Raw genomic sequence first — 12095 nt, 5'->3', positions numbered from 1 at the left:
AACCCAATTCGAAAAAATAGGGTTAGAGTTTCATATTTAGTTACTCGAATGTGAAAACGACCCAACCCGACCCGAACCGAAAAAACTGGGTTGAGTTGGGTTGGGTCATGGGTCAATCCACCGGCCTGATTGTCAAGTCTAATTGGAATTATTTATGCATTAATAGAAGCTTCTATTCTTTAATTTTTTTCTATTTAGTCTTTACTTTTTATTGTTTACTCTTTAAATTGCTAAATGTTCAAGTGTTTTATTTTATATTTGGAATTTTAAGGTTAATTCTTTTAATTTTGACATTTTTTATGTATTTTTTCTTTGTTTTTTTAAATTTCAATTATTTTTTGAGATGACCCGAATTGACCTATGGGTCAATCCTAACCCGAAAATTTAGGGTTAGGGTCTAACATTCGACAACCCAATCCGAAATTCAACCCAACCCGAAATCAACCTGAAATACATTGACCTAACCCGAACCCGACACACCCAACCCAATTGCCAGGTATAGTAGATAGAATACCCATTGATTGGTTATCAGATTGTTGAGTACCATACCTCTTTGGGTAAAGTCTCGGAAACTAGGAAGAGTGGCCAAGTGAAGAGGCAGACAACGTCGGAGTCACGCTAGCTAGCTCTTCCAGGGATCTGTCCAAACATGATCAGAAACGTCGACTTAGCGACCCACTTGACGCCTACTTCCGGTCCTGTACATTGTACACTGTACAGTGTTGACTTTTAACTTAATTGGATGCCAGATTGTATTTTACTTTCCTGTAGATGGCGGGTACCACAGATGAAGAACCCACCCAATTGCAATGAATCTACGGTTTCTCTACCTACCGCACTTCTGAAACCTGAGCCTCTGCCTGGAGAGAATCAAGGCCGGAATAAAAGAACCTTGTATCCATGAAACAAGACTGTAAATAAAAATCTCAATTTGTTCATGTCCTGTACCATTTGATCCTTCAGACTTCCATGATGAGGTAGCTAGCTCACCCCTCTTCTATACATTTCAAGAGTTCTATAAACAAATATAAGAATTAAGATATCAAAGTTCGAAAAGAGAAGATATAGTAAAGAAAATTTTCTACCCAGTACTACTACTACTATTGTCTCTCTAGATCTTCCACGCCATCTGCTTGCTCACAAGGTTGAATTCTCCTATCTGATCTCTCCCTACTAAGCATCCGGCGGAATGAACTCAATCGCGAGGTTGATGCACCCACCTTCGAAGCTTGAGCAGAGCTGTCAGGTGTTCCGTCTGAGCATGTTGTTATCGAATTCAAAGTGTCCATGGCTGGAGCTGATGGCGGTACTGCAACAGCAGAAGCAGCAACACTACTTGATTCACCCGACTGATCAGGCTTAGGTTGGGGTTCCGCGTCGGTGCGGCAAATTGGGCAGGTCGAGTGAGAGTCCAACCACATATCAATGCAATCAACATGGAACAAGTGCTTACAGTTGGGTAGGAGCCTGACCTTCTCTCCTCCTTCCAAGATGCTCAGACAGACTGCGCACTCTGTGGTGGTAGAGTCATTGAGCGGGTCTATTTGCTTGTAGGCGAATGTCGGTAGGGAGTCGATGACGGACTGGCCGAGCCCCCTCTTAGGTGGCTCGCGTGTGTAAGGTTGCGCGGCCACGGACATGTTGACACGACGGAGGATGGCCTGACGCCTTGCTTGGCGTCTAAGTATGCACCTGGCGTAGATGTGGAGTAGGACAACAAGGGCGACAACAACCAGTAAGGAGATTATGGCCGTGAGCATGATCTTTCCATTCATGCCCATCTGGTAGTTGTAAGGATAGTAGTTTTGATGGCCGACATCATTCTGAGAGGTGGTGGCAGACATGGTGGCTCTGATGGGGAGGGAGAGAGGGAGAGAGGGAGAGAGGGCGGAGTGAAAGAGGATGGATTGTTCAATTAGTTAGCCCCCTCAATGCCTCACTTTTAATTCATGTGGTCTGGGTTTCGCTCCTCTTTCCTCACTGTGTCTATGCGTGTTATGAAGGCTTGAAGAGGTTCCAAGAAGGGAGACTATTACAGTCTGAAACCACCTTCTCCTTTCCCAGTTGACCAAACAGGGCCTGAAATTCCTTTTGGGCCCCGTTTGGGTTTGAATATTTTGCATCTTCTATGTCCCTTCTCTTGTTTCCGTTGACCATAAGAAATAATGAACTCCCAGTACCAAATTACCATCTTAAACATGCCTAAATAATTAATGACAATAATTAAAAAAAAAACTACTAGCGTGGGCATTGAGGTCATTCGGGTTAATGTATAGTAGAAAATTTAAAAGGTTGGGTGGGCCCAAGAAGATGGATATAATTCAACATGTGTATGAGGATTAGTGCCCAAAGAAAAGTAGAACGACTTGTCACTTGTTAGGCATGGGTGCTGATGAGCTCCGATGTGCTGACAACAATGTATTGTCTTTTAGAATTGAACAGATCGGATCAGTTGCATCCGGCATCGTAATTCGATTATGAAATCTTTAGATTTGTATTTACATCCAATTATTATATCGGATTTTAGCTTTAATTTATATTTAATATTTTAAAATAATTAAAAAATTAGTTATTTTTAATTTATATATTTGTTATAAATGTATATAAATATAAATTATTAAATTTAATATTCATAAACTTTATAAAATTATATATATATAATCATATTTTTTTATCAAACTCGGATTTTAATTGGATCAAATAAGATTAAATCCACATCCCATCTAATTATTAATTAATTGAATGCAAATTCTAATATCTAAATTCAGGATAACCAGATTTCAAATATAATCCACGGGAATTCGTTTGACAGTATATACCTTATACTGTTATACATGAAAACCAGGCTTAAACCCTGTATAAGTGAATTCACATTTGCGCCTTACAACATATCCCAACCGTATATTAAGAACATCTCCCACTGATAACTTTTAGAGATATTCCTAATAGCGCAGATCTGATCTCTCTTTAAACTTACCGCAAATCCGAGTTATAGTTAAGGGGACCTCCCCCTGCTCCCACTTGTAAGTTGTCACCGTCACGTAAGGCACATAAGACTTAGAGAGAGAGGGTGTGTTGTGGAGGATATTAATTTATGGTTTTGTCCTACAAACACGTAAGCAGGTTGTTAGAAAAAGTCTATGATGGATGACCCCAGGAATGTGAACTGAAATGGAAATGGGAGGACTGAGAGCACGAAATGGTGAAGTCAACAATGGAGACTATTTCTAAACTTTAGAGGAGGAAGGATGAAGTACGAAATCATAGCTAATCACAAAGCGCCGTATTAAATTGGGTTAGAGAAAGCAAAATTATCTTTATAATTTCTAATACTGGCATGAAGACGTCACTTCCCCTCTTGGTTAATTGCGTAAATGTTGGTTTTAGACCGTGGACCGAAAGAGAGACCCGTTGTTATTGGAATGGGGCCCTCTACTCTATTTAACCATTGGATTTGTGGTGATGGATTAAGACTAGTGGGGCCCTCTCGTTAGTGATGTAGCTGGGTTGTGATTATAATTACTTAATTAGGGGTGTAAGCTGACTCGAATCGACTAGTATTGGGTTATTCAACGTCGATTCGATTTAAAAATGATCGAATTTCAAATTTTCTATGTTTACTTTCGATTCTATTATAACTGATAAGTGTAATTTTTGGATTTTATTATTAATAAAAATAATTTTTAGAATAGGGTAAATTTTTTTAAAAAATTATCAAAAAAGGGTAGAAATATTGTTCATCTTCTTACTCCTTCAAACCATCGAATAAATCTCCTCACATTCGATCTTTATCTTTCTTTTTCCTCCTCCTCCTTTCAATGGCCACGAAAGAGTTTCATTGTCGCTTCCTGAACCCTTTGCCCTCCTTTTGGATCCACCTCTATGTCCAAGATCGTTGGAACCCTTTGCTTCAGATCCTTGGAAGCTTCATCACCGGAACCCTCTACTTCAGACCCTTGGCCATGAAAGAGCTCCTGTTATGAGTCAAAACACTGTTAGAAGAACTGAGATCGGCAATAGGCATAGTTCCACGAGTCTCGACAACCTCTATGTCATCTTCGCAGAGAATGAGAATGGCAATGATCTCGATTTGGTGAGGAGCCAGGGACTCGAGTCGGCGTCTCTGCTCGCGTTGATAAAGGGGAACGTGACTTTCTAGAGCTTGCAACACTGGTTTGAGAATGGATTCGTTCATCCAAATCTAGTTTGTTGAGCTCTGGAAGGTGGACAAATGGACTCGTTCGTCTCCGTTCACATTTATTGGTATGGCTACTCGAGCCGGCATCCCTAGCTACTCACAAGATTCATGTGTTCTTCTAAGAAGCATAGCAGCTCTACTACAAACTCAGATGCAGAGAAGAAGAAGAAGTAGAAGATGAAAGAAGAGGAAGAAGAAGGAGGAGGAGGAGGAAAGAGAAAGATAGAGACCAGAGGTGGGGAGATTTATTCGGTGGTTTGAAGGAGGAAGAAGATGAGCAGTGTTTCTACCCTTTTTATATATATATATTTTTTAAAAAGTTGCCCTATTTTAGAAATTATTTTAAAAAGATTATTTTTATTGATAATAAGACCCAAAAGTTGCCTTTATCAACCATAATCCCTTGATTTTATTCGAGTTGAGTTCGAGCTTTTAGCAAATTGAACTCGAAATAGATGTGTCAGGTTAGGGTTGTTTATAAGATTGATCAAATCTATGAACTTTACCCAATTTGATCCAAATTGGTTGGTATTCAATTATTTTCGGTCCGCTTCAATTCATGCATTATATTAATCAGAGAGGTTGGGTTAGTCTTGGTTTGGCCCTTTGTTGTTTTAAATATATATATATATATATATATATATATATATATATATATATATATATATATTATCTAATCAAACCATGTTTCCTAATAGCAATTGATTAAATAAAAAAACTGATCTAGACCATATAACCTGAATTGGCCGATTTTCATAATGGTCGATTGGTTTTAGGTGACCAATTTTTGAATCCAATCAAGTCGATTTAGTTGACCAAACAACTTGCAACCGAATCGAATTGACCCATAAACACCCCTAAACAGATTAAGTAGGAAATCAGATCAGCACTGACTCAATCTTATTGATCTAGGATTATGTCAGCTTAATTGGACTAGCTAAACCTGTGCCAAACGTGGGACAAATCCATGAAAAGATTCAAGCCAAATCTCGATACGCACATCTTCGGTTAGGTTCAGGTTGAGCCAAACCCGTGCCGAAGCCAAACCACTCACATCTTTAATCAATATTATGCAGGATCCCATTTGAATAAACATCGTTTATTCAAGGAAGGGTGAACCAGTTAGTAGTGGACTCCCAAACCCTTTCTTCACGCCTGTCCTCGTGAAAAGGTTTCTCTAACGCTTAGAATTTAGATGGTACTCTGTGATTAGAGGTGTAAATTGGTCCGTGCTAGGCTTGGTACGATTGTGTGGGCCGTGTTGGGCCTGGGGTTTTAGGTCCGCGAGCCAGGCCATCACGACACAATCGAGCGGGCCAGGCTACCCACGGCCCACATGCTGGCACAATCCATATATATTATTTATATATAATATAATATATTATACAAATTATAATTATATAATAATATATATTATATAATATATTAATAGAATAAGCAATTGTATACATCAAAATTCATATAAAATTAAAAATTTAAGTTTTTTTTTAATTTTTAAATAAATAGCTTTAGCCCGGCCCACGACATGGCATGACACAGGCCCACATAGGCTTGGGCCGTGGGCCATGCCAGGCTGACCCCCCAAGTTCTCCCAATGGAGGATGGCATGGCCCGAAACGGCCCACATTTTGCATGAGCCACTTGCAGAGTAAAGAAATCAAAGACTTGGTTTGGTTTAAAGGCGTGTATAAATATTACTAAATAAATATACAAGAACCATCTTTTATCAATCAAATATACAAGAACCATCTTTATCTGTTTAATTTGCCTAATAACAGCAGTAATAGGGAACAATTGGGGTGGGGACTGTGGATCAATCTGGGAAGGTCTGATTTGGGAATCACAATTCACAAACCAATCTATTACCAACCTATTACAGATTGTTGGGATGGGGGGAGGAATTTTTTTATCCTATTTTTAGTGAGTTTTCTTTTTAGTAGTGAAAATGGGAAAAATCATCAAGGGTCCCTTTGTTTTGGATTTTGAGAGGAGAGAAAGTTGGTTAATATGATTTGGGTTTTCATTGATCAAGAAACTTATATTTGTTTTTCAGATTTATGTAGGGTTCATAAAAACTTTATTTTCCCTAGACATTATTTACTTGGGTAACTGATACCTATCTCTCAGATGAATAAAGAACGGGAAAATCTCTAATATGGTATGAAAAGAGTTTTAACCAATCAAAACTCACTCATGAATTTTGATGAATAACACCTGATTGACTACCACGTTTATGATTCCAGTTAACTGGTCATAAGTTTTTTATATATCATATATTTTCTATATCATAATCGAACTCATAAATAACTTTCATATAGGGGGAAAGCTGTCAATACTTTGATAAGATAAAATTTCCTCTTTTAGTAATGAATTTTTATGACTTAAATGTTATTATGTTATTTACCTAGAAAATAAAAGAACATTGATAACTAGCTTACCGAAAAGTGAATTAAGCCCAAACGAAATCATTGAAAATACTTCTCTAAATACAAACCACACCTTCTCGATTTTCAAGGCATAGCTTAGAGCACTATTTTTATGAAAAAATAGTTCCAAATGTATTAACATTTCCTGGAGCACCGAGTTTTCCAATAAAATGCTGATGTATCACCATTTTCTGGAGTAACGACATTAATGCCAAACAGACCAAAACTCCTTTTATCAAAAATGTACATTGATCTATGATGTTTTGGAGAGATTCTAAGTGCACCTCTTGATTCTATGTCAAAACCATGGATTGAGATATTCATGGTTTTGGAATCTCTCATGTGAACATATTTGGATTAAAACTTTGAAAGTTTATGTCAAGATTTTTTCTTCCCTATTGTATAAGAGTTTGGTTACAGAAAACTGATGTATTCACTCGTGATAGGTTACCGACAAGACTTTTATATTGCTTATTTTGGCTTTATAATGGAGAGCTGACACGGAATTGAGTTGTAAACATGGGATTTAAGTCAATATTGAAATATTGACTATCGTTGAAGGTACCAGCTAGCTTGTCTGGTTGTAGTGAAAAGTTGGAAACATGGGATTGAATCCCGCCTTTACTAGAATTGGGGGCGGGGGGGGGGAGGTGCAGAAGTTTGGAGGCATCTGTGGCCCCACCTTGAATTAGATGAATGGGGCCACTCCAATACATCTAAGGCCATGATTCACGGTTTAAATGTCTAAAGTTATGTTGTAGCAAAAGTAAACTCAATTTGAAGAGGGCCATCCCCTGTTGTCTTATATACCATGTTAAAACTAAAATCAATTAAGAAGTATGAACAGGCTTAACACAGATTTCTAAATTCCACTGTAGAGCTATAAACATTTAAAATGTCAAAAATTTTCATTTTACATATCAATATCTGTCCGTAAATTAATAATAATAATTCTAAGGTAGCACCCACCCCAACTGTACTTTGGACTTAAAAATTCTGATCCTGAACTGAACTGTCATTTTTCCAAAAATCAAGGCCTTGGATGCATTGTGTGATTCCACCTAGAATTAAATGAAATCGCGAGGCTATGATTCATGGTTTTAGCTTGATGCTAAAACTGTCATTGCCATAAAAAAAGTGAACCCGGTTTGGAGGAGGGCTATGGATCCCCTGTTACGTAAAAGGTTGGTCGACCAATTAGGATATGTCGAGTTGGTAATAAGGTATTTCTCTAGATTTTCAACATATCTTTTGAAATTTGCATTAAGACAGTTTTTTAAGTGGACCACCTATAGTAGAGTTTACATCTCCGCCCCATAGCATATCTCCGCCGTGTATTTAGAGCATCTCCTGATAATGATATCACCGATTCTGATATCATCATCGAGAGATGTTCTCAATATATAGCGGGGATGTGTTGTAGGGCATTGTGGGGCGGAGATATGGTCTTCCTATAGTGTGATTAGGACTGTCATCCCTATTGTTTGTTCCTCTTTGGTTTACATTTTCCCCTCAAATTAGGTAAGGGAGCCATCCGAAGGTCCATTTTGACATGCAAATCTCCCATGATATAAAAAAACTTATTGAGAATATCAGCAATTTAACAAGAAGATAAGACAAAGTAGGTGATAATTCCATTTTCTCATTCATTCATGAAGTGATGTCAATCTCAGTGTATTACGTGCAAGCCAAAATATACAGCTGATGGTCATTTAGAAAAATACGACATCACGGCATATACACCTCTTTAACTATTACCACTTCTCAGTGTCAAATCAACACAACCCAACTTATATAGTCCGGTTTATATTCAAATCAGATTCCTGGCTGGTAATCATGTAATTATGTTTTTCTTACATAGCTTGCACATACATTCACCCATAGTTAATGTTTAGTGCTCGGCCTGTCTTAGTAGGATGCAACTTTTGTGGGTTAGGGTTGGACTTTTGTCAAAATTTTAATGGAATCAATTCAAAGCTTGAGGCCCAAAACAGTGTAAATTATTGACTCGGACTAATCTGATTTGCACCCCTATGTCTTAGTAACAACCAGACCTTGTGTCTGTTGCTAGTAATCTGCCCAAGAAAGCAAGATGCACCCACATTTTGTGCACCAAAATTTTTTAATTGCAACTATGGCTTCAAATGTACATGTCAGTGAATGGTAGAATTTTGTATATGGACTTCAAAATGTATGGGTTTAAACTAGGGTTGCCACTTGGGTGGGATCGGTTGGAAAATTGTTAAAACTTCAATGAGCCCCGCCCAAAAGCCTGGACGAGATGTAGTGTAAATTCTTCAAATTGGGTATTCAATTTGCATTACTAGTTTAAATTGATTTCACTTAGGGCCCATTTAAAAATAGTACAAATACAAATATGTATAATATAAAACCAACCATGTGATGGAACACCAATGAACCATTTGAATCTTGAATAATAATGCTGATACCCACCGTTTGCCTTTGAATAAGCACCATTGCCATTGTTTTTCACAAAAGGGTAGGGGTGATCATGGGCCAATCTGGGCCGGGGTTTGGAACTATGCCACTAATTATATTATATTTAATATATGTAATATCTTATATAAAATACAAAATATTATATATAATATATGATTATCCCTACAAAAAGGGCTATAAGGTTGGTAGTTAGGGATACAACTTGGGCGGATTAGGTTTGGGATTTTGTTAAAATTTAAATTGGCCTGACCCAAAATCCAAAGCAGTGTAGAATGTTAACTCGGGCCAACCCGAGTTATACCCCTATTGGTAGTGGATTGTGAATCCCAAATTTCCGATTTGGGTTCAAGTGCTCAAAGATGAAACTGTTTCTATGCTTCCAAAGCTTTCATAGATGAATATCTCCCATCAATAAATAGCCATGCTTCACATATTGCTGCTATGGTTGTTAAAATCCAAGCAGAAACTAATGTTGGAAACCTTGTATTAGCTTTGGAAAGTAAGGTTCAGTTTGGAAAGAGTATAAATACAAATATGTATAGTGCAAAATCTTGTATATAATGTACTTCTAAACCTTATATTTTCATATATTTGTATTTGTACTCTTTCCAAACTAAGCCTAAGTGATTGTTTTTGCTTTCATTTGCTTTTGAAATGGCCACAAAAAAGTTCTTGAACTCTGTTTTTGTTCTGAAAGGGAAAAACAAGTTGGTTTTATTGCAAGAAAATCAATTTGTTGGAAAATAATGGTTTTTAAAACAAAAAAAAATTTGAATAGAAATTATATGATTTATGGAACATGAAATTAAATAACTAGATGAAAATATGTTTTTGGAAGTAGGAATTCAAGAACGTATTTTTTGTTTCAATTTTGAAAACCAAAAGAAAAATACACAACTAAAAACATGTTTTTTTGTGTTTTTATTTTGAGAAAGAATTTGTTTTCTAACCAGAAGGTTTTGATTTGTTTTCAGAACCAACAACAAGAAAAACAAATCACATTGTACTTATACAACACCCCCTAAGTGATCTATTAATTTGCAAAATATAATATTGAATATATAGTTATAATTTAGGGGTGCTCACCAATGTGAATTGTTTTTTCTTGTCATGAATTCTATCAAAAACAAACCAAAACCATCTAGTTTGAAAACAAATAGGTTCTTAAAATAAAAACACAGAAAATATGTTCTTGTTTGTATATGTTTTTTTTTTTTCAAAACTAAACCTAAAATTTCTAGAATTTCTGATTGAAAAACACATTTCATCAGATAACCTATTATCACGTTTCATGAATCATATTATTTCTGTATTTTAAAAATTTTTCTTCGTTTTAAAACTATCATTTTGATGGTTCTAGAAACATGAATTGTTTTCTAAAACAAAATCAATTTGTTTTTTCTTTTCAAAACAAAAATAAAGTTCAAGAACATCTTTCAATTTTTTTATTTTTTACTAACATGACAATTTCAGAAACAAAAACATTAAAAAAAAAGAGACTTAAAATCGTGGGTGGAAATTCCATATAAAATTAATGTTACTTTCTTATATATAAATTCCTCACTTTAAGCTACTGCACAAGCAAGTGAAGCTGCTCAAGTATTCGCCAACAATAATCATGCACATTTGTTATTCTCTCAAACATCAAACGGTATTTTTTTTTTTCATTTTTCTTTGTCAGTTATTTTGATTAATTGCCTTGAGTCACACCTTCGATTTGACAGAAAACTTCCTTTCCCACCTTTTCTTTCAAATCAAACATAGCCTAAATGCTTCTTTCTATATACTTTAATTTGATTTAACTGCTTTGGAGAAACTATTAAAAGAAGTTTCAATACAAAGTCATATTTCTAGTTGTAACTTGTAAGGAGCTATTTATGGCTTTCTTAGGTTTTCACCAAATATTGTTTGTAAGCTAGCTATTTGAATAAAGCTCACCTTACAAAGCTAGAAGTCTCTACTTAATAGTGAGTAGAGAAATTTGATGTTGGAGGCTTTTATTTAATTCTCCTTTTGGCTACCAAGGAAACGAGTAAATGACATGTACTATAAAGTTAGTAGTAGAGAATTTTGATAGCAAATAGAATTTAAGGATGCTACTATGCCGTTTAATGTATTAATTTTTCTGATGGACTAATTAATGCATCACATCCATACCTTATCCCAACCATATGGGGTCAACTATACGAATTCTATTTTACCAATTTGTTTAAAGTCATATTAAATCATTTCTTACTACTTCTACCCATGTCATTTTTTTTCTATCCATAGTTCTTCTAGCTCTTTCTACTTATAATAAATCATTTCTTCTAACTGGAATTATTGATGGTCTTCTATGCACGTGACCAAATCATCATAATCTAATCTCTCATTTTATTACTTAAATTAGAGTCACTCCTAAGTTTTTTATGGATGGCTTCATTCATGGTTCTATCCTTTTTAGTTTTCTATTCATCCATCTTTGCATTTGCATTTTTTTCCGCACTCATTTTTTTAACATGTTGTTTCTTGATGACCCAACACTTTATTTCATACAATATAGCTAATCTTACAACTGTTTTATAGGAATTTTCTTTTAATCTAAGTGGTATTTTCCTATCGCACAAAAGTCCAAATGCACCCCTTCGTTTTTCTCAACTTGCTCTAATTCTCTGGATGATATCCTCTTCAATCTCTCCTTTGTAATGAATTATTAAACCAAGGTACTAGAAATGGTCACATCAAGTTATCTCTTGGTCTCCAATCCCTAGTGTATCTTGATTTACATTTCTAGCATTACTAAATTTACATGTCATATACTTTGTTTTAGTTATACTTATTTTAAAACCTTTTGTTTCAAGGGCATTTATCCATAAGCTTAACTTTGTATTTTATCCTTCATGAGTTTCATCAATTAAAACAATGTTATCTACAAACAATATGCACCATGGAACTTCTTCAGAATGTTTAGTCAATTCATCTATGATTAACGCAAATAGATAAGGGCTAAGTGTTGAACGTTGATAAAGACC

The 12095-nt window shown here is 35.7% G+C and overlaps 1 protein-coding gene across 1 annotated transcript; it reads right to left on the bottom strand.

Annotated features, from left to right (window-relative positions):
- Window positions 1-917: 917 nt before the first annotated feature.
- LOC104612104 (E3 ubiquitin-protein ligase ATL41-like) lies at window positions 918-1978 on the bottom strand. Its single transcript, XM_010279420.3, has one exon. It carries the CDS (start codon window positions 1842-1844, stop codon window positions 1101-1103), a length of 744 nt encoding a protein of 247 aa, XP_010277722.1. The 5' UTR covers window positions 1845-1978; the 3' UTR covers window positions 918-1100.
- Window positions 1979-12095: the final 10117 nt, after the last annotated feature.

The sequence above is a fragment of the Nelumbo nucifera genome, chromosome 1, assembly GCF_055504915.1.
Source record: "Nelumbo nucifera cultivar China Antique chromosome 1, China Antique-T2T, whole genome shotgun sequence".
NCBI lineage: Eukaryota > Viridiplantae > Streptophyta > Magnoliopsida > Proteales > Nelumbonaceae > Nelumbo > Nelumbo nucifera.
Note: the sequence above shows the minus strand (reverse complement) of the source record. Positions and strands in the feature narration are given on the sequence as shown.